The sequence below is a fragment of the Eriocheir sinensis genome, chromosome 35 (genome assembly GCF_024679095.1).
Source record: "Eriocheir sinensis breed Jianghai 21 chromosome 35, ASM2467909v1, whole genome shotgun sequence".
Classification (NCBI taxonomy): Eukaryota; Metazoa; Arthropoda; class Malacostraca; order Decapoda; family Varunidae; genus Eriocheir; species Eriocheir sinensis.
The window spans coordinates 9,356,229-9,383,728 of record NC_066543.1 but is presented as its reverse complement, the minus strand read 5'-3'; the positions used below and the strand labels follow the sequence as shown (position 1 = coordinate 9,383,728).

The 27,500-nt window shown below is 41.8% G+C and overlaps 1 protein-coding gene across 1 annotated transcript in view; it reads right to left on the bottom strand.

Moving 5' to 3' along the window:
• LOC127007361 (neural cell adhesion molecule 1-A-like) overlaps positions 1–27,500 on the bottom strand; it is a 133,964-nt gene that overhangs the window by 94,596 nt on the left and 11,868 nt on the right. The window contains exon 2 of the mRNA XM_050878241.1: positions 2,865–2,971. Coding sequence (XP_050734198.1) covers positions 2,865–2,971 — 107 coding nt within the window. The remainder of the gene's footprint in view (positions 1–2,864; positions 2,972–27,500) is intronic.

Below are 27,500 nucleotides of genomic sequence, written 5' to 3'. Positions count from 1 at the left end.
ATATATATATATATATATATATATATATATATATATATATATATATATATATATATATATATATGGTTCAAAAAATGTGTCGCTTTAAAAAGATATGTTAGAAGCTAAGAAGCGCCTTAAGATAAATTACTGGTGATGGTGGAAGTTGATTGAATGGGACCAGGCGTTTCTGCCAGTCATGCTTTGAAATGGCTGAAAGTGAATGTTTCAAGTGCTTAGAAAAACTATGATGGCGAAGTTTATCTTTACAGTTTATAGTATTTGATAATTTGGGATTTGTTATTTATTTTAATGTAGCCGTGCATGGTAGTCGATATAATCAAGGTTACCTAATGTAAGCTGAGAATTGCAGTGTTGCGATGCCTTAAAACGCTGATTACCATTTTCCATTGCTCTTATATTTGATAAATATACATTTCTTATTTCTCAGTTTTGTTTTATTATTATTATTTTTTTTATTAGCATTAGTATTTGTATATTTTTATTCGATATTTTAATTCTTCTTCTTCTTTTTTTTTTTTTACAACAAAGGAGACAGCTCAAGGGCACACAAAAAAAGAAAACAATAATAAAAAAAGCCCGCTACTCGCTGCTCCCAAAAAAGAATCAAAAGAGGTGGCCGAAAGAAAGGTCAATTTCGGGAGGAGAGGTGTCCTGATACCCTGCTCTTGAAAGAGTTCAAGTCGTAGGCAGGAGGAAATACAGATGAAGGAAGATTGTTCCAGAGTTTACCAGCGTGAGGGATGAAAGAGTGAAGATGCTGGTTAACTCTTGCATAAGGGGTTTGGACAGTATAGGGATGAGCATGAATAGAAAGTCGTGTGCAGTGGGGCCGCGGGAGGGGGGGAGGCATGCAGTTAGCAAGTTCAGAAGAGCAGTCAGCGTGGAATTATCGATAGAAGATAGAAAGAGAGGCAACATCGCGGCGGAATTTAAGAGGTAGAAGACTATCAGTAGGAGGAGGAGAACTAATGAGACGAAGAGCCTTAGACTCCACTCTGTCCAGAAGAGCTGTGCGAGTGGAGCCTCCCCACACGTGAGATGCATACTCCATACGAGGGCGGACAAGGCCCCTGTATATGAATAGCAACTGCGCGGGGGAGAAGAACTGGCGGAGACGATACAGAACGCCCAACCTCGAGGAAGCTTTTAGTATTTGATATTACGTCAATGTAGAGACAAGATTTCGAAGTAGTCCTTTGCGTTGACTACCGAGTACCTCCCCGATCTCTCTTCATCCTGAGCATTAACCTGGCAGGCCTGACTCACATCTAGGTAAATACTTGGAGGAAACAAAAAGCGATTTTCATTTGCATATGTTGCTGCAATAATGCTTCAGGCGTACAGGCTTCTCTGTAAATCTCTCTAAAACTGCGTAGAAGGTTGAGATTTACCAGAAAGTTGTGAGGGTTAATGAGAAGTTTGCTGAGATCGGGAGGAGTCTTCTAAGTTTGAGGAAGTGGAAGTGGTTGTGTGGTGGTCGAAAAGGAAGTAGTGGAGGTAACGTGACGGAAGCAAAATGTTGACGAAAATCATATTCATTATCAAATTTCGCTATCTCGTAGGTGTCCTCTTTACGTATTTGCCTCCGCGCAAATATCCCATAACATCTTCATCCCCGCCTCAGCACCTTACACACAGACTTGCTAGAGGTATGTACGTAAGCAGAATATTTCTACCTGTGCCTCATTACCTCTGGAAACCCACAATGAACGTTCCGTAATCCACCAAATGGGTTAAAGTAATAAGACTGGATAAAAAGCATTTTCATTTTTTTTAACGACGCTGAATGGCAATGCTTCCTCCTCAGCCTCCGCCTCAACACGTGCCTCGGCCAGCTTCTCCTTCAGAGGCACATGGGATCACAGCTGCGGCACTAAATTATTTTTATCCGTTTCCTGTCTGTTCTGAAGCAGATGTTTAATCCTTCAAAGTTTCCCATCAACTCTGCCTCAGTGTGTGTGTGTGTGTGTGTGTGTGTGTGTGTGTGTGTGTTAGGAGGGTGTGGATGGCAGTTGGAGTGTTGGTGTGGGGGTGAGCTTTCATTTGCTCTCTACATAATGATATTTTGCTGGCACGGACTTTGTACTCATTCATGTCGTTAAACCGGAAACGTGTTCATAAATTGTAGGGACGTTCTTTTTAATTATTTAAACGTTTTTACCATTAGGCGGGAATAGCGACGCAGCTCCAGCTCGAAAAGCTTTATATATTTTTTTTTGAGATTCCGCGTTGAAACCATAGTACGCTGTGATCCTCTTGCACATTGTATTAGAGTTTTACGCAGTGTTAATTTAATCCTTTTATTAATGTATGCGTTGTTAAACATATTAAGGTTTCTATTTTCCGTCTTCCGCTAGTTTAGATATTACTTTTCCTTCCTCCTCGCTCTCACGTCGTATATTTGCTCTGGGAGAGGGTGAGTGGCGCGGAGGCGATCAGGTAATATATTAACGAAAGGGAAGGTGATGGAGGGGAGGCGTGCTGGGATTGGACGGCGGGACACATCAGGGGCGGCAGAGAGTCTATATAGTGCGTGGCTTAGGGAAGGACGGATTACGAGAGAGAGAGAGAGAATAAACATGCATAAGGAAAGATAAAGAGACACTGACAGTCAAACATAGTAACTGAGCGACAGACAATTAAACAAGAAGACAAAACAGCCATCAATTCCTGTATAGACTCCTCATGGCACACAGCTACAGACAGAACTATTTGCATAATGAAAAGGGCAAGCAGAGGTGTAGTGCCAAACATACAGACAGACAAATAAACAGAGAGAAGCAAGACAGATAGACACACACACACACACACACACACACACACACACACACACACACACACTCTCTCTCTCTCTCTCTCACCTGGTATGCCCCGATGTTCATGACCGTGCATCTGAACACAGCCTCGCGCCCCACGGCTGCCTGAATCTCGTGTTGGTCCTCAGAGCCAAAGGACGGAAACGCTGGCCCTGGAGACGAAGAGATGAAGTTAAGGTTAGTTGTGTGTCTGGATGATTGATTGGCTAGACGGATGGATGAATGATTGGTGGATGGATGTACGGATGGATTGATGGGTGAATTCGTTGTTGATTGTATGGGCTGGTGATTGGTCGATAGACAGACTGAATGATTGATAGTTGGATGTAAAGTCACTGAAGTGGGTCACACGGCACATTCACTCACCCACCAAACACCATCGTCTGAAACCTGATGCTCGGTAGTTATAACAATCATTTTCTCTGACAACCTCAGTGACAAATTTTAATTGATCCTCGAAAATAAAACATCATGTATATCTTTAATAGCAGGAAGATGACAATAGATAAGAATTGGCTGTGCCTTTTCTCAGTAATACCGTCCTCAGAAACTGTTTACAGCTACTACAGTCTGTTAAAACAAAGCGTTGTTCAAGCTCCCAGGCGGCGCCTGTCGGACCTGTCCGGATTTCCTTCATTTCTAGCCTGTAAATGGTTTGTCAATCATACATGTTCTCGTGCAACACATTGCGCTATTTGCAATATATGAAGCTTTATACAACAACTTCAGATATGACTGGTTCTATTAGACTCGCCAATGATTTTGAAACACATGTTTATAACATGTGGTGACGCCTTGAGCTGTTCACTTTGTGAGCATGAGTGCCGCTTAGTAATAAAAACATGGTTGGCTGCGCCCTTAGAGTTTTGCACAAAACATTCCTATGCACTACTCAGCCCCTATCACTGTATTCGTCTTGAAGGCATTATACTCTTAAAGGAGATACTCCCACAAGTAACCCTTGCTATGGTTAATAGCATGTTTTGTACAGGCTGTTGCTTTGACGTTACTGTTATATACCACAAGGTGTCTTTTCCCCTGGCCATTCGTGGGACATTATGTCCATTTATTTATCTGAATATGCCATCTACTGTTCCGTTCGAGCTCTCTATGAACTATTTAACTGGTTGATCGCTACAGTATGAAAGCTCCTATTTTTTTTTTTTCACTCAGTAATAGTATGGTGCAAGTATGCTAGAATAACAAATGCAATTGGAAGTGAAATATGATGAATTCAACAAAAGTGAAAACCTACTTAGCAGATGCAGGAAGGGATTGCTTGAAATAATCGTTGCTTGGAAGTGTCTATGGTACAAATTGAAACAAACGAAATTGAAAGCCAGACAGCATTGACTGTGAATGAAAAGTCTTCCACAGCTCTGGTTTCACAAACTTTATGAACTTATTCCCAAAAGATTCCTTTCTCCTCCTTCAATCTATCACTATACAATCTCTAGCCACCGCCACCCTCCCTAATTGAAGTTTGAAAACAAACTGAGTCATCAACACTTCCCAAGCGTGTTAGAGTATTCCTCACTTATGGGAAACTCAAATCTCTGCATCCCCTTTCCTATCACTCCCCTCTCTTTTCCTTTTTATTCCAAACAACCCTTCACGTTCCCCTTGCTTTTCCACTTAACATTACCTTCCTTTCACTTTATATTACCTCTTCCATCTTATTTTCTCATCCCCTCTTCCCTACTTGTCCCTTCATTTTCCTTCCCTTATCATTCCACTTATCTTCCTCTTTCCTCGCTCCCCTTGATCCTCCCCCTGCACGCTTACCGAAATCATACAAAACGCTTTTCACACTCCACTTCTAGCCTGGCTTCCTAACTAATATTTTTTTTAGCTCATAACATCACCGAATACCTGAATGAGAATAGAAAGGTCAGTGATGATAATGATAACTCTAAAAATCAACATGATAGTATGAAAACAGTAGAACTAAACGTTATTTGACACACATTTCTCTAACACATTGAGTGAAGCGTTTTACTCTCCTCGCAGCAGACCTCTAACGTTTCAATTCGTCATCATCCGCTTGCTCTCACTCACCTAAATACGTTTACTTGTACACTCTCCCTCCCACTGTTTCACTCATTAACCAACTCACTCAAACTGTATGATTACCCGCCCATTTTCCCACTCATTCACTTATAATCACTCTTGCTCTCCCACTCACTCGCTCAGTTTATTCTGCATACAATACAATACAATTTATTCTGCACACAATTTTCACATTTACACTCGTTTTCATTGAATGGTACACTTATATCGCTCACCTTAGGGTCTAAAATGCGATAAATACACATACATTTACACGCACACACCCATGTAGACCCACACAAACAAACTAAATCAAATGAACAATAATCTCTCTCTCTCTCTCTCTCTCTCTCTCTCTCTCTCTCTCTCTCTCTCTCTCTCTCTCTCTCTCTCTCTCTCTCTCTCTCTCTCTCTCTCTCTCTCTCTCTCTCTCTCTCTCTCTCTCTCTCTCTCTCTCTCTCTCTCTCTCTCTCTCTCTCTCTCTCTCTCTCTCTCTCTCTTTCTAGCCTCTTCCTGCACCTCGAACGGTTCTCTTTCCCTCGCTCTCACTCTCTTTCTCTATCTCAGACCTCAAACTCCTCCGCCGATGGTGTTCAAGTTTCCCTAAAGACTTCCTCCGCGGCGGCACCTCCGTTCAGGCTCCACTGAGTCTCTCTCTCTCTCTCTCTCTCTCTCTCTCTCTCTCTCTCTCTCTCTCTCTCTCTCTCTCTCTCTCTCTCTCTCTCTCTCTCTCTCTCTCTCTCTCTCTCTCTCTCTCTCTCTCTCTCTCTCTCTCTCTCTCTCTCTCTCTCTCTCTCTCTCTCTCTCTCTCTCTCTCGTTCTATCTGTCTATCTATATTTTTATCTATCTATCTATATATCTATCTTTCTCTCCTTTCTTCTCTTCCTTGCTCGCTCCCTCCCACTCTCAGTCCCTCACTTCTTCACCGCTCTTCTCTAATCGGCAACTCCTGCTCTCACGTCAAAAGTGGAGGAAAGTGGCAACTCCTCCTCCTCCTCCCCCTCCTCCTCTTTCTCTTCCTCCTCCTCCTCTTCCTCCCTCTTCCCTCTTGCCTTAAATAAAAGTGTCCTATTATCACCCTGGAAGAAAGGGCTCCCACTCCTGTTTCTTCTTCCTTCTCGTTTTTATATGTTTTCTTTTCTCCTCCTTCTTCCATACTTTTTGCCTTCGTGCCTTCTCGCCTTTTTTGCTGTTTTCGTTTCTTCGTTTTCGTACTTGTTTACTGTATTGTTTTCTTCCTTTCTGTTTTTCTGTTTTTTCTTGATTCTTTGTTTGTGTTTGTTGTCGATAACTTTTCTCGTGATTATCTTCTTGTTTCTTTTTTTTACCCCTTTTCATTATTATTTCTCATTATAATTGATAATACTTTTTCTCTATTATTATTATTATTATTATTATTATTATTATTATTATTATTATTATTATTATTATTATTATTATTATTATTATTATTATTATTATTATTATTATTATTATTATTATTATTATCTTTATATGTTTTTGCATCAACCATCCTCCTCCTTATCATTATTTTTATCATCAACATTGTCTTATTTTTTCTTCTTTCTCCTCCTCCTCCTCCTTCTCCTACTCCTTTTCCTCCTCATCCTCATCCTCCTCCTCCTCCTCCTTTTCCTCCTCCTCCTCCTCCTCCTCCTCCTCCTCCTCCTCCTCCTCCTCAACCTTTTTTTTTCTTCTTCATTAGAAACATTAATTTTCTCCATCCGCTCCTCATGGTCGGCCTTTCAAGCTAAAGACTTAACGAGGACACGTCACGCCGTACATTATATTTAAGTGGGGCGAACACACACATACACACACACGCACACGCACACGCACACGCACACACACAGGCCGCGTCACCCACCACCATTTGAAGCGTCAACGTTACAAACCCTGTCAATATTCCCTCTAAAGCTGAACGTCTTATCAATGGCTTTAGATCACCGTATCCGAGGCTAGGCAACTTTCTCTCTCTCTCTCTCTCTCTCTCTCTCTCTCTCTCTCTCTCTCTCTCTCTCTCTCTCTCTCTCTCGCTTATGGTAAAATTCGATGGACAGATTGATACATACATAGGTAGATTGGTTGCAAGGAAAATAGTAATGTTTATTCAGTGCAGGATCATAAACAGTAACAATAAGCAGATTCAGGAGGGACACAACAAGTAGGGCACACTATGATAAGAGACACTGATCCCTTCCTACTTATTCCTTTTTATCTGCGTCTCCCCTTCCTTGCCCTCTGTTCCTCCCCTCTGGCGTCCTGTCCTCCCACGTTGTTTCCCCTTCATCGACTCTTTCTTTTCTTCCTCTCCTCCGTTCTATCTTGCCTGTTTCCTAGCTCTCCTCCTCCTCTCTCCCTTCTTTCCTTTCCCAATATTCTCCCACGTTTATTTTTATTTTTATATAATTTCCCTTCCACTACCTTGAAAGTTGTATTATGTCAGTTTTGTTTTACATGAATCACTGTTTTTCTCTCGGTCTGTGTTTTTTTTTTTCGTTTTGCTTGTTTTTCTATTTGTCTGTTATTGTTTGTCTGTATATATTTTTTATCTTTTTGTATTGGTCTGTTTGTTTGTCCTTTTCGTCCATGTATCTATATTAATCAAACTATCTATCTCTATATATCTCTCTCCATATCCATGCATCTATCTATTTAGCAATCTATCTATATTTATTTTTATTTATCTATGCAACTGTTTATCAATCTCTTTAGGTGTCTAAATATATATATATATATATATATATATATATATATATATATATATATATATATATATATATATATATATATATATATATATATATATATATATATTTGTGTATACTTCTGTCTCTCTAAACGTATATCTATTCTATTTTACCCATATATATGTCTATCTGTATATTTGTCTATTCGTGCATCTTCATACACACACATACACACACTCAATCCCTATTCGTACCGCCCCTCCGCTCCTCCGCCCCCTTGCGAGCGTATATTGGTTTTACTTTTATTCGGAGCTTTGCGAGAAACAAGAGTCGAACTAATCCCGCCTTGCTTTGTGTCTGCCAAAGGGATGAGTGAGGGGAAGGGGCGAGGCGCACGCGAGGGCACGGCGCAGGGACAAGGCAGGGTGACAGGCTATAAGGGCCGCCAGGAAGCTCTTATTGAAGGGACTTTTTTGGCTCTGGACGGGGCGGACACAGAGGCGGCGGTATAATGAATTCGAAGAGTTAGGGAAATCAGGAAAAGTGCGGATTGATTTATCGGGAGAAACACGGAAAAAGAGGTGAAATAAATAAGTTTTTGATTAATGATACTGCGAGGGCAAATGAAATGAAAAGCGAGGAAGAGAGAGAGAGAGCGAGGGAGATTAAAGATGTAACGTAGAATGAAGAATGATGGCGTGCGAGGCGCTAATATAGATAGAGGGGGAACGATGGGCGAGAAAAAGATAAGTTACGAGGAGGAAAATGAGCCCGGAGAAAATGAAGGAGAAAGGGATACAGGAGGGACATAAACGAGAGAGAGAGAGAGAGAGAGAGAGAGAGAGAGAGAGAGAGAGAGAGAGAGAGAGAGAGAGAGAGAGAGAGAGAGAGAGAGAGAGAGAGATTTTTAACACTTGAAGCAGTCTTTCACACCAGACCATATATCTCTCCGGTTAACCTACTTTACACACACACACACACACACACACACACACACACACACACACACACACACAACTCTTCTCTAATAATTCTCAGAGACGTAAATAGTCTGTAGATTTTTATGGCTCACTCTGTCTCTCTTTCGCCCTCTCTCCATCACCGTCTCTCGTTTGTCATCAGCGGGAAGTGGCAGTAAGTGGGTGTTCTCTCCATCCCTAATTCACCTGCTAATTGCCGTGCCCTGCCAAGTAATTATACGTATTTTCAGACGCTTCAATCGCCTCTTGTCCACCTTAACCGAAAACCTTATTGATCAGGTGAAAATATTAAGAGAGAGAGAGAGAGAGAGAGAGAGAGAGAGAGAGAGAGAGAGAGAGAGAGAGAGAGAGAGAGAGAGAGAGAGAGAGAGAGAGAGAGAGAGAGAGAGATGAAAATGGATCTGAAGTCGTATGTACATAATTCAGTGTGTGGCGAGAGATGGACAGGATATCCTTGGAAGGTTCACTGGGCAAGGAAATGGGTGACAGGCTGTGTGCGTGTGTGTGTTTGTTTGTGTGTGTGTGTGTGTGTGTGTGTGTGTGTGTGTGTGTGTGTGTGTGTTGTTCCTAGTATCCGTAATGTTTCTTCGTGTCCATCGCATCCCGGCTCGGCGTCTCAAGGTGTCTCATTAGTGTTCATGGTTTTGTCTCCACCTTGCCTGCCTGTCCTTCCTCCTGACACGCCTATTGTTTCCCTCTCCCTTCACTATTTTTCTTTCCTTTTTTTCCAGTGCACACCGGAGACTTCCCATCCTCTTTCTTCTTTTTATATAGCACATCCTTCAACTCTATTACTCTTATTTCCTCTTCTTTACTCGCATCCTATCATTTAGCTTCTTTCACCATTCTACGCAGGACGTCACTTCCCGGAATCTTCGTTGTTTACTTCGTCGGGGATTTTCTCTTCCCGTTATTGGTGCGAGGGCGACCTTCCGATGCAACTGATATTTTCGTTCTCCTGAAGCTCTATTATGCATTGCCTCTGAATTATGTCCGGCCAGGAAATGTCAGCAGGAGGAAGAATGCTTTTTCACTACAGTTACTGAAAATTCAATTAACTCAAATATCACACATGACCTGGCATTTGACGGGGCCTTAACCAGCGAGGGAATCGATGTCTCGTTGTTATCGCCAGCACTCCGCTGCAATGCTACATCGCTACAAAAAGATACATCGATACAGTGCAGCCTCAAACAACAGCGATACACCACCACTACGTTACACATTTCTACATCACTACTAATTGGTATATTACATCTTTCTTACAAATCGCTACATCATTCTATCGCTATTGCACTACATCGCCACAAATCGTACATCACATCCTACATCAACCCATCGCCGCGTCAGCCTCATAACGGAGGAGCTCGCCAATGCTTCCTGCCTCACCTCCTGACGTTGACTGACCTGCCCTATGGGACTCACCACTTACGGGAGGCTCATACTAACCACCCAATCTCCTCCCCCTTCTCCTCATGATCATTTTCTCCGCCTACTCCTCGTCTTACACAACCTACACCGTCATTTCTCTACAACGCAATCTATACTTAATGTTCACGCCGCATACCAGGCTCAGATGATTGGCTTTATGTATGAGGTTTACGTAAAAGGCCAGCTGTGTGATCATCAACGTCAAAGTAGGTGAAAAACAGACGATTTATGTAGGGGAAACCTATTCAGAAGCGGGAAAAATATAATTTGGAAGCTAGTAAAAGTTGATTACTGTCCATTCGTTATTGAGTTATGTTATAGTATTGAAAAAATGTTATGCTCCTACGAGATACTTCTTTACTCTAAGGTAATGTACTTAAGGAAGGTTTCGAGTTCAGATTAAAGTGAAAAAGGGCAGGGAAAAAAGAATAATCAATTTATGAAAAAGAAACGGTTTACCATATACCATGATTAGTGTGATTTTATGTGTGAAAGCGTGTGTGTCTGTGTGTGTGTGTGTGTGTGTGTGTGTGTGTGTGTGTGTGTGTGTGTGTGTGTGTGTGTGTGTGTGTGTGTGTGTGTGTGTGTGTGTGTGTGTGTGTGTGTGTGTGTGTGTGTGTGTGTGTGTGTGTGTGCGTGCGTGCGTGCGCCTGCGTGTGCATGTTACATAATTTTAAAATCGTCCTTTATTAGATCTTTGTTGCGCTGATTGTTTGTGAGCTTTCGTATTGGGAAAATCTTGATTGATTATATCTCTTCGGATTTAGTTCATATGTTAACTAAATTATTTGTGTTTCATGGTGCGTTATACATATATATATATATATATATATATATATATATATATATATATATATATATATATATATATATATATATATATATATATATATGTGTGTGTGTGTGTGTGTGTGTGTACGTGTCACAGGCTAGGTGTGGCCGGGCGGATGGGCTAAATGGCACAGTATATTTAATTTCCGTTCCCTGACCTAGTGTCTCTGCTTTCCTTTCCCTGCCTTCCTCTGTCCCTCCTTCTCTCCCTACCTCCTGTCTCTTTTTTTCTCTAAGCCATTAGTTATTGTTGGGAGATGGACGGACAGACAATTGTACAAAGGAAGAAGAGGTAGACAGGCAGACAGACAGACAAAAGGAGAATGATGAGTGAAAATATCCAGACGCTCGAGGATAGAAATGTCAGTTATATTTATGACAACCACTGTGTATTTCACGATGTTTTTTTCTTCTCTTTGTTGCTGTCATTGATGGTGGTGGTGGTAGTGCTATTATTGTTGTTGTTGTGTTGTATATACATTTTGGAGGAGTTTAAAGTTTTAGTTAATTTTATTGAATGTATACAGTTGAATTATTGAAGCAGTTTATAACAAACACATTTAATTAGGAGTTCATGACCTCGCCCCAACGCCCCTCTAAAGCCTCGCTCTGTGTTCAGCCGCCTAAGATCATTGGTCATCCTGCAGCTTCCTGGATGTATAGCACTGGGATCACGGTTGGCACTGAAGGAACCGTTGTCGATAAAATGAGTATTGTTTGAATGGCATATGATTCCATTTTTACTTTCCCAAGGACTCTTTCTTGTGGGCTATAGATGTTTATGGGGTCTGCCCAACGCGGATGGTTGTGGCAGGCGATAAATAGCAAATCATGAGACGCATTTCATCAGCGCAAGGTTCTTGGATATATATATATATATATATATATATATATATATATATATATATATATATATATATATATATATATATATATATATATTGTTTGTACAATGTTGCATTTGAAATTTGGTTCATATGAATTTAGCTTGATGTCGGTACACGCTTGAATATCTTCGTTTCTAACCGATGGTGACGTAACAATGGCACGTTTGTGTGTACTGTGTGACCCAATGTCCAGCATCTCGTCCCTTGTGTCAGTGCTACATACAACGAGGCACCGATTGTTCCTGTCTTCATCTATTAATACTATGAAATTGAAATACATATTATCGATGTCACTATCAATACACACACACACACACACACACACACACACACACACACACACACAGAGTCATCTCCCCCCCCCATCCCACACACACATATAAATACATTTAGACTTCTCATAGTGTTTACGCCTCCAGTATTTGTGTTATGCCTTCCAAGCGGATTGCTGTCTTATTATTTACTTGTGTCGCGCAGCCTCCTCCGTGCATGAAGAGTAATGTTATTTCGGTGTTTGCGGCGGCGGTGATGGTGTCAGGCGTCGAGGCACGTCAGGGGATGGCAGTTCGTCCTCAGTGTTAACCTGGATCCTCCCATTTGGCCGCTTTCGAAACATAACTCATTTTGCATGCAACTCTATATTATATTTCCTTGGGCACCCCACCCTGTCCCACCCCAACACTGTAGACCCTCCCTCCCCATCCCTCTAATTCCTCCCCCTTTTCCTCTCCTCGCTACACCTCACACTGCCGTCCCACCCCGCCTCTCCCCCTGGTATTCCTCCCCATCCCCGCCTCTCCCCCGCCCTCCCCGTTTCCCTCGGCCTTTCTCCCGCCTCACCACGTCACCTCTATCACTGCTCAGGAATGCAACCTCTGCAAATCAGCTTTACTATTTCTGAAGAGCCTTGGTTAGAGTCGCCTCATGTTTATTCATCCCCCTCGCATCCCCGCCTCATTCACGCCCCTCATTCATCAGCCATTCACGCCCCTCATTCACTGCGGAGCGGGCCAATCAGCTTCGTTCACTGGCGGTAACAAAATTTAGGCCCCAAAGCAAAAGGTGATGGGAGGTGGTTGTGCCCTGCTAAGGAATGTGTGTTTGTTTGGTTGGGTGTGTATGAGTGTGTGTGTGTGTGTGTGTGTGTGTGTGTGTGTGTGTGTGTGTGTGTGTGTGTGTGTGTGTGTTTATCTCCATGTAAACTAGCTGTCTGGCTCCGTTTCCCTCCATCCCTTTATCTACTTATATCTATTTGTACATGTTTGTGTGTATATGAATATGGTGTATGTATCTTCGTGCATGGTCTATTTTTTTTTCTTTTTATTTGGGAACACTCATTTTATTTCTCTTGGTGTTGGTGACAGAGATGAAGTACGAGTTGGTGCCTGAAGTGTGTGCGTGGGGGGACGGGGGGGAGGGAGATAGGGAGTGAGGATAGACAGCAATGTTACAACCGAGGCGAGGAACTAATTCATCACATACACACACACACACACACACACACACACACACACACACACACACACACGTGCCGGCGACTGTACATAATTTTTCGTTCTTCTTTATTCCTAGTAACCACGTTAAGGATTACGTGTTTGTTCGCTTCCATCGTGTTCTTTCATTGTTTTTCTTTATTCCATTTGTTCGCCTCTTTGTGTGTGAACAGTAAAATCCCAACCCTCCTCCTCCTCCTCTTCCTCCTCGTTCTCCTCCTCCTACTTCTCCTCCTCCTCCTCCTTTGTTTCCGCCTCCTCCTCTTCCTGCTCATTCTCCTCTTTCTCATTTCTCCTTCATTTAACTTTTATTTTCCTCTTTGTATTCCTCCTCCTCCGTTTCCTTCTCCTCCTCCTCCTTCGATTAATACAATGAAGTACATGTCATCGATGTCACTATCAATACACACACACACACACACACACACACACACACACACACACACACACACACACACACACACACACACACACACACAAGTAACCTCCTCTTTATATTCTTTTCTTGCTTTTTGGTTTTATTTTTCTCTTCTTTCTCCCCTTTTTTCTCGCCCCATACTACTACCTCTACCTCCACCACCACCATCTCTCCCTTCCTTTTCTTTCTCTCCTTTCCTCTCTTCTCCTTTCCCTCCCGCCTCCCTCTTCCCCTCACTCCCATACATCACCACATTACTTAACATTCCGCTTCCTTCCTCTCCCTTTCTCATGGTAATCTTCTGCTCTCACTCCCTCTCCGAGCCTAGAGAATTCGGCGCCCTTGTATTTCGGTTCCCCCTTTATATGGAGGGTTCGGTCTTTTCCTTCTCTGCTGCGATTCACAATAACTCTGCCTCTTGTTTTGTGTGTGGAGAGGGAAAGAAGAAAAGAAAAAGAAAAGATAATGAATGGGTGAACAGTCTGCTTGGCTATTGTGATGTTGAGGAGTCCGCTCGTGTTTATGGTTTCTTGTTGTTGTTGTTGTGGTTGTTATTGTTGTTGTTGCTGCTATATTGTTTTTGTTGTTGATGTTGTTTTGGTTTTGATTCTTGTTCTTATATTATTGTTGTTGTCGTTGTTGTAATCTTGTTGTTCATGTTGTTCTGCTTCTGAACCTTGTTCTTTTTTTTTCTTTTGCTCTTGCTGTTGTCGTTGTACTGTTCCTCTTGTTGTGTTTCATGTTCTGCTTCTGATTTTTTTTTTTCTGTGCTGTTTCTTTGGACAAGACTGCGTGTTTTGTTCCCGTCGCCATGGTGATAAGACTGTATTTACGTTGACCTTGTCTAATTAGTCTGTCAGTAACTTAAACTTACTTTACTCTTTTTTTTCAGGCCATTCTTGTACCAATGGCCCCTAGCCTGGAGCAGACCTTAAGTGGTCGGGGGTGCGAAGAATGTCTCCGCTTCTGTTGTTGTTTTGTTTTTAAATCAGTTTTATTCCATTGTTTTTTATCTTTTTATGTCTTTTTTATTGTTGACGGGATTTTTCTATCAGTTTTACTTGCTTTTATTTATTCTGTTGGCCGGTGATATTGAAAGTAATCCTGGCCCACGCCGACAACCTGCTAAAAGTTGCCGTGTCCTTTACTCCAACATTCGTGGGCTTCATAAGAAATTTAAGGATCTTACAATGGCTGCTGTCAACCATGACATTGTTTTCTGTGCAGAAACTCGTGTTTCAAATGTTAGAGATATTTCAGAGCTTCTTATTCCTGATTTTAATAAACCTGTTCTAATTAGACGGGATTCCTTTCCTCGTGCTCGTGGCGTGGGTTTGTATATTAGATCTGGTTACAGTGCACAGCACTTAACTAAATTTGTATGTTACTGCCATGAGCTGCAGCTTGTCAAAGTCTCTAGCAAATACAATAATCATTATTTTTTCAGCCTATATAGGAACCCAGATGCTAATAATGACTTGTATGATTGCCTTTTAATTACTATGGCTTCAATACAGTCAGTTTGTTGCTTATCATAATAATAATAATAATAATAATAATAATAATAATAATAATAATAATAATAATAATAATAATAATAATAATTCACCTTTGAGGGTTCTTCTTCGTTTCAATATTTTTACCTTTACAATCCCTTAACTTCACTTCTATTTTCACCTTACATTTTCACTCTTTTAATATTCATTTCATAGCAGTAACCTCCCTCTGGCATTCACCTTTCACATTTCCATTTCATTAAAGCTCACCTTTTCACACTCACTTTACTTTTGCAATCATTTCAGCTCTTCATTTCAAAGCACCTCCTCAGTTGTCTTTAAACCATGTCATTCACCTCTCATTCTTCTGCTTCCTGAAACTTTTCATTCCCGCGGCGCTCCCCCCACAATCATATCTCTGCAGCATCTCCACTCTCGTTTTGTCTTAATCCTCCACACTCTACATTACAAACCTCTCAGTCCTCCATGTTTTTTTTTTTACTTTTCACTTCCCTTCCTCATAAACTTTTCCTCCTCCTACCAATCCCATTTCCTTACATCACCCCCACGGTCATCTCGTCTTCATTCTGCTCACACTTCACGTTACCAGCCTCTGACTCTTCTCCCTCTTTCTCATCTTCACCCGTGTTCGCTCTTTCCTCCTCGTTTTTCATCAACCTTTCCTTCTATTCTCCTCGCCGTTCCCTCCACCCATTGCCCTCTTACTCAGACTGGATGCAGATCACAGATAGTATCCTGCCATCCTCTCCCTCTCGCTTCCTCGCCCAGTCACAGCATCCAACTCTCAGACATTGAAGCCATACCTCTCTCCCCTCATCCCCTTTCTCTCTCTCTCCCAGCCTCTTCTCACCGGCATCCAACTATAATCCCTCCTTCTCCTCTCCCTCTGCTAGTACGTCTTCGTCTTTTTACCTCTCTCTGGTTTTACACTCGTCACCCTTCATCCCTTACCCTCTGCCTCCTCTTCCATTCCTTTCTCCCCCACTGTCATCATCCCACCTTCTTTCAACCAGTCTTTATTCTATTTCATCTCACACCCTTCACCCTTTATCCATTCCCTTATAACCAGTCTATTTTTTTTTTTAATTCATCGAGACTTGTTTATTCTTCACTCTGCTCCGTCTGGCCTCACCCTCGTCACTCATCATTCTTCAACCATCTCTCCCTTCTTTCTCCACCCATTTCCATCCATCTCTTTCAACCAATTCTGTTTTCTTCCCTAACCATTACACCCAAAATCTCGCTCTCCTCGCTCTCTGGTCCTTACATCCCTACCCTCACCCCCACCCCCTCAACCCCTCTTTCGCCTTCTTTTCTCCTCACCCTGTCACCCCGCAACATCCGGAAAGAGCGGCACTCCCACCGCCACTACCGCCACCTCCACCAACGCCACAGCCAACACCCTGACACTACATTGCCTCCTTCCCCTACTTCCTGACTTCACATCCCTTCCTCCTCCTCACCCTCCTTCCCATCTCCTCCTCCCTTACCCCTGGCTCAGAACACCACCTCCTTACCCTTCCTCTCTTCCCCCATCCCCCCGGGCTCAGCTGTCTTCCTTGCCAGCGCAGCGAGAGACAGGCCCGCGAGTATTGCACATTTAAGTATCGTGATTCCGCGTTTCCCAACAATATACAGGCGGCCAAAGCTCGCCAATATCACCAACGGTCCCCCGGGCAGTCGAGGCGAGAGCGTGTGGAGCGGGGAAGACATGGGATGGCGCTGGGAAAAGGGATTACACAGACAAAACCTTACATTCACGCAAAACTATATATTGCTGTCGTTCTTTTTCGCCCAACTGAAAGCTCTGTCTTAGAAAACAATCAAAGAGCCTGTGTTTGGGAGGGCGTCGATGGATGGAAAGGCCCGGATTGCCAGGGATTGTTGGGAAGGGAAGAGAAGAGTGAGGAGAGAGAGAGAGAGAGAGAGAGAGAGAGAGAGAGAGAGAGAGAGAGAGAGAGAGAGAGAGAGAGAGAGAGAGAGAGAGAGAGAGAGAGAGAGAGAGAGAGAGAGAGACGAGGAGGAGGAGGATGGAAGGAAAGGATGGCTCATGGGAAGGTGATGGAATGGAGGAACCGCCATCAGAAGAGGGGACATGGAGGAGGACGTTGAGAGGGAGAAGATAAAGGAATGTGAAGGGGAAGAGAAGGAGAGAGAGAGGAGGCGCAAAGGACCACTCCGACTGACTCCTCGTTACACGCTTCCATCTTGTCCTTGTTATTGTTGTTGTTGCTGTTGTTATTGTTGATGTAGTTGTTTTTGTTGGTGGTGTTGCCGTGGCGTTTGTGAAATAGCTGATGATGGTGTTTGTTTCATTCTTTTCAGGTGCATTTTTTGTTAATATTATTGCTGAATCTGATTGCTTGTATGATTCATTTGGTTGGTCAGTGATGTAAATGAGGTTTGTAAGGGATCTGTTCCTGTTTTTATTTGTCATTCTTTGTGTGAATGTTGCTATTTATTACCGCCCGCAAAATAATTTTGCGGAAGGTATTGTTTACAGTTGTGTAAATTGGTTTGTTTATTTATTTTTTATATTTTTTTTTATGTTTTGTCTGTAACACGATAACTTTTGAACCATTACAGCTAGGATGTTGAAACTTCATAGGTGGACTACTAATGGCCCCATACAGGACATGATCGATTTTCAGGGTCAAAGGTCAAGGTCACCGAGGTCAAAAATAAAACTGGCACGAGTTTTGAGAGGTGAAACAGGGCAGGACCTCACCCAAGACTTAATTTCATATTTTCACATTTTGAGTACTCCGACCAGAGGGTGTTGGCAGCGGGCGGTTTGCACTCGTTAGAGTGTCCAATGTCTAGTGTTGATTTTTCTGTTTTTCTGCTGATTATTTTTTCTATGACACAGGACGCAGGGCCAGCGGCAAAGCTAAACAGGATAAAAATTACGCAATCCCCCCCTTAAACGAAGATAAAAGGTGACGGAAAAGTGATCAGGTATATCTCGAGAGGTGTCTTGATACCTTACTTTTGAAAGACATTAAGTTAGAGAAAGGATGAAAGGCAGGGGAAGAATGATCCAGAGTTTAGTTGTGACAGGGATAAGAGTGAAAATATTGGTCTCTCGCATAGGAAGTTGGACAGCATATGGAGGGATGGGAGTAGAAAGTCTTATACAGGGTGGCAGAGATAAGGACTTGAACCCTGTATATAGCAAGTTCATTGACAAGTTAGCATGAAAGTAGCCAGACAAGGTGGAAAGGAAAACACCACTGCAACGAAATTTATAGAGTTGTGGACAGTCAATATTAGAAAAAAAATTGTCAGGCGAAAAACATTGTACTTTATTATGTGACGATGGCGATGGTGTTGTTATTGCTTCTTGTTTTGTTGTCGGTATGGTGTTTTGCTGTTGTTGTTGTTGCTGCAGTTATTGTTGCTTCTCCTGCTTATGTTTTTGCTGTTGTGTTAATGGCGATGATATTCCTGCTTTTTGTTGTATTGTTGGTGTTTTATTTTATTGTGGTTATTGTTGCTGCAGTTACTGTTGTTGCTTCTGCTTCTTCTGTTGATTTTTGTCGCTATTGGTGATGACCTTCGGCACACAACTAATGGCCTGAGCGCCTAAAGAGCTCACAGGACGCGGCTTAATGCTGATAAATATTAGATGTCGCACTCCACACTGTTATCCTCTCGTTTACTTAACTCCGGAATTAATGGCCCGAGTATTGATGTCATTTGTTGTTGTTAATCTAGACGCACGTACACACTCACTCACAGGCTCATGCACACACACACACACACGCAAGCACACACACACACACACACACACACACACACACACACACACACACACACACACACGCACACACATCAACACACACAAACACAGCGAGTCCATGCACGAGGGGTCACTCACAGTTCATGGCTCCAATACAGTTCAGTGAATAAATTAAATATGTTGATTCCCATTATTATTAAAAATAATAGTATATTTTTATTATATTAGTTGTTTTGTCATTGGTATTGTTGCTTTTATGGATATTGTCATTATTTTTTTTTCATATTATTATTATTATTATTATTATTATTATTATTATTATTATTATTATTATTATTATTATTATTATTATTATTATTATTATTATTATTATCATTATCATTATTGTTATTATAGTAGTAGTTGTAAAAGTAGCAGTAAGTAATAATAGTAATAGTAGTGGTAGTAGCAGAAGTAGTAGTAGTAATTTTGGTCGTATCCGTGCTTGCTACCAAACAGTAAAGTATATATCCAAACAATACACACACACACACACACACACACACGAACACACAAGCACACACATGCACTCCCGCCGACCGCCAAGTCCAATATATCACTCAGGCTCCTATTTAGCGGACGTGTAATTTTACGGGAATGATGTTTTTCAGACGAGTTAGAAAATTATCAGCCACTTAACGTCCCCAAGTTGCAAAAGTTACCCGCGCGGCCACTTCGTTCGCCCTTCCCCGCCGTAAGACCAACAATTTTCCCTTAAAGACTCGCTCCATGGCGTAAGTTGCTCCGAAAGTTGTCGTGGGAAGGGGGAAATTTTTAGTCCAATATCGAAGTTTATTATAATGAGGAAGTGATTCGTGTGTTATTGTTACGTGGTTACTGTCGCCGTTATCCTTATTTACAGAAATCGAAACCGACCTTGAATTTAACTTGGAACGAAAAAAAAAAACAGTGATACCCCGCATGCAAAGAGGAAGGGAAAGAATATAAAAAGAAGACATCAGATACCCGAAGCCAGTTTATATTTTTGTTTAGTTTCCTTTGTTTGTGAGTCTTTCATGGACTTCGAGTAAACAGGTAAGGAAAAAAAGGAGAAAATAGAAGGAAGCAATCAGAGCGTGGTGGAGCTAATCGCTTCAAGACATAAAGAAGAAAAGATATTAGCGAATATTTTTTTCAAGAAACTTAATAAAACGAGTGTGAAATAGAGGAAAATATAGAGCGTGTGTGTTCCCGTGAAAAAGGAGGAGGAAGAAGAGGAAGGAGAACAAAGAAAAGGAAGAGGAGGAAGAGGAGGAGAAGGAGGAGGAGGAAGACAAAAATGAGAATATGAAGCAAGAAGGAAGAAAGCAGAAAAGGAAATGGACAAGGAAGAGGAGTATTATAGGAAGGAGGAGGGAAAGAAAAAGGAAAGAAGAAGAAAAAGAAAAAGAAAAAAAGAAGAACAAGAAGAACAAGAACAAGAAGAAGAAGGAAAAAAACGAAGAAAAAAAGAAGACGGATGGATGATTTGAAGATAAGAATAAAAAAAGGGAGAGGAAGAAAGGAAAAAAAAGAGGAGGAAGATTAACACGAAGAAAGAATAAAAAGAGGGAGGAAGAAGACGAGGAAGAAAAACGCAAGAAAAGAGGAGGAGAGGAGCAGGGGCATCAGGAGGAGGAGGAGGAGGAGGGAGAGAGTGAGGCAAGTAGTTAGCAAGTTGAGGAGAGCAGCACCCATGAACATCGCTGTGGAATGAGGGTGAAGAAGGTGCATTCCAATGGCAGGGAGGGCGTGGGGAATGTCATTAGGGAAGGGAGCTGATGAGGCAAGATTACCTGTGACTTTTATACGGCTAATTGTGTTGCGTGTGTACCCTCGTCTGTCCGTATGTGTGTCTGTGTGTGTGTGTGTGTGTGTGTGTGTGTGTGTGTGTGTGCGTCGTTCATGGCTGGTGAGGTTTCTTTTGAGTGGAGCGCACCAGGAGACAAAATACAGCCGTACCGAGAAGAGAAATGTTCCTTCTCTTATGTGGGCGGACGGATGACAAGGAAACGCAGTAAAGCGAAGAAACTCATTTTTATTACGTAGTTTGAAAGGAAAGACGAACGCAATAGAATGATGGTGAAGATGATGATGATGATGATGAGGAGGAGGAGGAGGAGGAGGAGGAGGAGGAGGAGGAGGAGGAGGAAAAGGAGGAGGAGGAGGAGGAAAAAGAATAAAAAAAAAAAGAATGTGAAGGAAAATATAAAAAAAAGAGCGAGAAGGACGAAAAGAACGCGAAAAATTAATGAGGTGGGGAGAAAAAAACAAGAAAGAAGAGGAATCCTTGAAACTTAGTTGGGACAAAGAAGGTCACACATTTGCCTTACAGTAACATGCAGAGGCGTGGGTTGGTTTGTTGATTGAGGATTGTCTAGGGCTAAAGTATTCATCATCGGTTCGAACCCTGGTAGCGTGGGTACGAAGCCTTGGGAAACAGTCTTTAGGGTTTATGACTGTGTAGTTATGAACGCAGCATCTGCCTGCGCCAATAACGGACTCAAACGCCCTCCCAGGAAGAAAGCAGAGTAGGATTATGAGGCTTGGCGCGCTGTGTTCCCCGCTGCGGCGCCCTGTGTGTGTGTGTGTGTGTGTGTGTGTGTGTGTGTGTGTTTACAGTACATGAGGCAGTCCAATGGCAAAACAAAAAAAAAACTCATAAATCGCTGTTCCAAACGGAATCAAATGCCAATATACGTTGATCACATTTAGTTTAGCGTTCCCGGTTCACAGTCTCTCATAAAGATGCGTTACTTATTATCCGAACTAAGTTGATAATTTTTGTCTCGTTTCGTGGTTACCTGCACCATTTGTTTTATTTTTTGTACATAGTTGACTTCGATGGACTGCTGTATTTTGTTTTTTATTGGTTTGTAGTTTTGTTCCATTGTTTTGTGTATTGTATGTATCTGTTGCTAGATGATACAGTACAGTCTGTCCATGCGTGTGGCGAGGACATTGAGATCTTGAAATATAATCACATACAATGGTATCATAGTTCAGGACAAAGGTGGGTTTCGCCAGGAAGTCTTACGGTGGATTGGCTTGGCCCATGGCGTTATGGACTGGCTCAGCACGAGTATACGGCGTTGTCGATACCTGTGTGAAAGGAGAAAGGTCCGGATCTTCATGTCCCTTGGCTGTGAGACATGGACCCGAAATAGGGATTTTTAGATGAGGATTTAGATGCCTTTTGTAATAAATGTCTATGCAGAATCATGGGATATCGCTGTAAGGACCTTGTCAAACCGGCGACTACTCCGTGAGACTGATTCGACATATATTACCCGCATAGTCTGTCAGTGTCGAATTTTGGTGTACGGGCATGTGGCACGTTACCGAGAAGCCGACCCTGCGCATCGAGTTCTTTCTATATGAGACAATCCTGAGTGGAGGAGGCCAATGGAGCGCCCCCTGTGCTCGTGGCTTGAGCAAGTCGATGGATCCTGCCAGGAGGTACTTTGGCTGAGAAAGGGGGCTGCATAAACACTTGTACGGTGGGACCTCCTGACTTGGCGTCGTAGAATGGACGAGGCGACGCTCCTTCTGGCGTATGCTCCCATTGATTGATTGATTTTCTATCTCTCAATTCATTTATGTTTTGGGGGCGGTAAGACAAGCTGGATAACAAATGGGAAGAAGTGTGTATGCATTCACCTACATGTACATTTTACAGGTCTGATCGTACTTCATAAGTCCCGGGTCTGAAGGCCTTAGTTTTTCACCCTTGGGTTACTCTCTTTTAGCTGTACCCGACCACCACAACGGGAGGCGAGACACAACATCTGACAGATACGCTGTATAACTACTGCTAGGTGGAGAGTGGCACGGGTGTAAGGAAACTGTCCATCCGTCAACACTCCGTCCTGGAATCGAACCCGGTATCTCTCGGTTGTGAGCCGAGCATGCTAACCACTTCTAGCCACCCTTCCGTCTACTGGTCCACTCGTTTGCCGCGAGAAATATGAATCATTGCGCTTTAGTGTGGATAAAGATTCCTTTGCTCATCGCAAGATATATAAAGCGTAAGAAATTTAAGAAATAAATTGTTTCGTTCCATTGGGGATCAAAACTGTTCTTTGTTTATTGTCAAGGGAAATGTATGGTCGCTAGTCGTGTTGATGTATCGGAAAACGAAATAATATCATGTCTGAAATATGATAATGGGAAAATTTATTATACTAAAAAAGAATGCATATCATTAACAAACGAGAACAGAACATTGTTATTCCGGTTGATATTTTCACTCCTGTTGAAAAAAAAAGATCAGTTCTGCATCTAAATTGCGATACTACGAATTTCAATTTACATAAAATCACAGCTAATTGATAAGCAAAAATATAACACAGCATGACTCGGTGATATTTCAACACACTCCAAAAGACCGACAATTAAAACAGCACCTCATACACGACATTACGAATATTTATTCACTCACATAAAAAATAAACACACAAATAAGTGCGCAGCTGATTAACACGAGAAAATAAAATCACTGGTTTCGGTAGTGTATCATCCCTTCCCACCTCAGGAACACACGATCAAATCAGCGTTAGACGTGATAATTCAAGCATTTATTTGCACCCGTAAGGAAATTTCCACAGCTTACTGACAATGGAAAGTAAGACATCGTGAGTAGGTGATATTTCAATGAACAAAAAAAGCGATGTCAGCGTCAGAAAAAAAATGAAATATAGAAGAATATAATTATAAATGTTTAACTGAACACTGACAACTGAAAATAAAACATCCGTAGCCTCTTGTTTTTCAAAGATATAAACTCAAAAAATCGTTTGAAATATGATAATGCGATGATTAATACGCACACTTCCCCATAAATTTTCAGTCTTCCGGATTCCATAAACGGTCAGGGTCAACTGGTGGCCTTGACGCATCAGTAATCTCATTAAGACGGGAGCACCGCCGCGCCGGTATATGCACGCACGTCATTACGGGAGGATCGGCGGCGCTTATAGGCTCGGAAAGACCATCTGTGTGCACGAATATAAGCGAATAGAAAGTGAACTCCAATAACTCATGTGAAGAACAGATAACAAGTGGGGAACCTAAATTAAAAAGTGGGAAGAGTTAAAAAGGGGCTATTACTCTGGGCAAATTTTCAGTGGATCTTCAGTCAAACCACGATTTCTGCTAGCGTGATTTTCATTTGTTTTTTGTTATTGCAGCTGCTGATGATGATGATGAGTAATACCGTCGTCCTTTAGTGAAATCTACCGTAGGCTTGGAAGATCGTGGACACGTCAGAAAACCACGGGAATATAAGAACCACGCCAGCGAAAATCGTGGTTTGACTGAAGATCCACGGAAAATTTGCCCAGTGTAACAGCCCCTTAAGAACTGTAGGAGTCAGGCTAACAGCGAACGAGAACTTTTGCCAGAGCAGTATGGATACATATGATGACGATATTGATATTAATGCAGGAATATTTGACAATTATATAGGAAACAACTTTGGGGAAGGCAGAACGAGCCGTCCCCCCCCCCCCCTTTCCTGGCTCTTACATCCGACAAAGGAGAGCACGCCAGGGCGACACAGGTATTGACGCCTTATTTCCCAGCTGATATATAAGTTCACATAAAATTTACTGTAATTGTGTTTTCGGCACTCTCTTTTATCTTCCCCCCCCCTCCCCCTGTCTCACCCTTCCTCCCTCCTTACACAACACAAACTACTATTCTTTTCGTATCTCTGTCTGTGTGTCCTTCTTGTCTTCCTCTGTTCGCCCATCTGTCTGTCGGTCTCTCTCCATTAATCTATCTGTCTCTCTCCCCACTCAACTTTATATTATATAGTTTTTTTGTTCGTTATGATACATTTGACATTATTTTTCGATCTCACGTTGTCTCTACTACTTATTTTGAACCATTTTTTTTAATATGATTACGCCAGTATTTAAATCTGGACCATACTGGACTAAAACTAGGAACCCAATACATGCATCTGATTAGGCGGGGGCCGTCCACACACCTTCCGTGACGCAGAGGCAAGTCGACATTATCCTCCGACACCGGTGAATCTGCTTATAAGAACCCTACCTTTGCCAGCGTCGGATCCAAACTTTATTATTTATACTCCTGGAAAGGTGACCGTGTGCTGAGGGGAGGCGTGTAAGGGTGGCTCTTTGTTTCATCACAGTACGTATAAAACAATAAATCCTTGTCAGAGAAGAGTGAAACCTAAAAGACTGACGGTGGTATACAATTTTGCTCACTGTTATGATGTGCGCACCGAACATTCAGGTTTATTACACTCCTCGTTACTGTCACCTGCTCTTAAAGACATTTTTTTACTTTTTTTTTCCTGCGAACTTAGATTCAAGGTAAAAAAGAGAATTTGTATGAGGAAGAGGAATGATGAGAAAAATATGTACTAGAAAAATACGTTATGATGTAAAAAAAAAAAGACGAGGAATATGGTCGAGTCCTAAGAAATTAAAAACACGAAAAACATACGCTATATTATGTCTAAAAGCTCGACTCTCCATCACATCACAGAAGCGTATTAATTTCGTATTCCGGAAAAAAAGGTAGCAGTGAAAAAGAGAAAGTGGCAATAGAGTCCTCGGATCACCTCACGCACTACTTATACATTTCGGTTTCGAGTAAATAAAAAGTAACAAACATGACGTCAAGAAACAATATGGGTGGCGAAAGCGTGACGTTGGGGAAGCTTCTTTCTTTTAGGATCTCATGAACGTATTAATACAAAGAAACGTACAAAGAAAAGATGAGTGAATAAGAAAAAAATGACGGTGTTGACGAGTGCAAGTATATTTGACGCTACAGTACTTCACAATAGGGTGGAAACCATTATTCCAGACAGAAAATAACAGTAAAAAAAAAACGAAAACAACAATACCAAGACGTATATTACTAAGTCCAATTTTTCGCTCCGCGGCAATACTCACAAAAGCTTCGGTTCGAGACAGAATAGTGAGAAATGGAGATATCACAATCGCGGTTAATAAAATATGAGGAGCGGATGAATGAGAACACAAAGGATCGAAGAGAAAAAGAGAACACGGTGTTTTTTTTTTTTCTTTCTGATTTGTAAACTTTTCAGCACCCGTCCGGCACACTGGTTACTGGCTCACCTTCCTGGGCCTGTCCACGCACGCACTCAGTTTCGTCCCCTCATTTTTTTTTTCCGAATAGGCAACGATGTTTTTTTTTTCTCATGTGTCCCTTCCTTGTATCATATCTTGACACTCAGACACTCAGGGTTGTCCATAACGTTTCTTACTGTAGATCCAATCGTGTTTTTCAATGGATCACGCTTCATAATTCGCATATAGGGTTTATAAAATGGAAATTGTGTGTTCCGGGATTGCTTCTTTCCTTTGTAATATCCTTAGTATTATTGTTTTGGGAGCGTTATGCCTTTGTAGATATGTAAGATTTTAGGCAAACTGTAATCAAATCATACCACGTTTTAATCATATTATTAGGATGATACGCTTAGTAATTTTGATTGGCATTTACCGTAACGACGTGTATTTGTAGTGTTCAGGAAATGCTGATATATGTTCATCCAATGCATGCTGCTCGAACATTAGAGGAGATATTCAATATCCATTTTTATCAGTTTACTTTGTTGTGTTGGCTCCATAATATAAAAGTAGCCTTTTAAATAGTTTTGAGGCAAAGGTCAGGGGGATTCTTTATAATGAACTCTGAATGACGGATGTTCGTTTCAGGTTTCACGGCGGGTTGGCGAGGCTTTGATCAGGCATGTTTTGTTTCACCTTCTCCGAAATGTACGATTTGATCATATATTCGAAGAGAAATAGCGGAAAGCTTTCAGTTGTTATTTTCATATGTTTTGAAGATTGCGTAACGACTGATGCTTTTGTTAACGTAAATACATTACTTTTTATGGTAAGTGGGGCGGTTCAAAGCCAAGCAAAATATGTATAAGGAATTTCCCACAACACTCATCCCTCAAAATACAACGAAGACCGAGTAATTCATAATCATCTTTAATTTCAAGTTTTATAATTATTAATAAGTAAAGTTTCGAAACCAACCATCGAGGATATAGAGTAAAAAGTTGAAGTATATATTCAGTGTAAAATACTGATGAGTCTTTGTCTCCATTTTTTTCACGTCTTTCCCTCGTAATTCCGAAGTCTTCAGCGCTCGCCGAGAGGTTTAATATCGGGTCTGTTCCCTCCAGTGAAGCGCGTCTCTCCCCCTTCGGCTTGGAGGCAACAAAAGTGCGCCATTGGTCCATTTGGAGAGTAATTTTGCGCACCATAACACATGATCTCTATTGACTTTAACGAGCGCTGCTTTTGTTTTGCTACACTTCTTTTATTGGGACGGGGTTAATGTTGCTCGGTCTATGTGTTTCATTGTCTGTTTGTTTTTCTTTTGCCTCGTCTGTTTGCCTGGTGGCTGTGCCTCTTTTTGCCTGTATGTTTCGGTGTGTCGATTTGTGTTTGTCTGTGTCTTTGTTTGCCATACATTGTCCGGTAGTGTGTTTGTTTTTCCTTCATTTCTCTCTCTCTCTCTCTCTCTCTCTCTCTCTCTCTCTCTCTCTCTCTCTCTCTCTCTTTTTTCTCGTTCCCCTCCAAATTTTCTCTTCAACCAAATCCCTC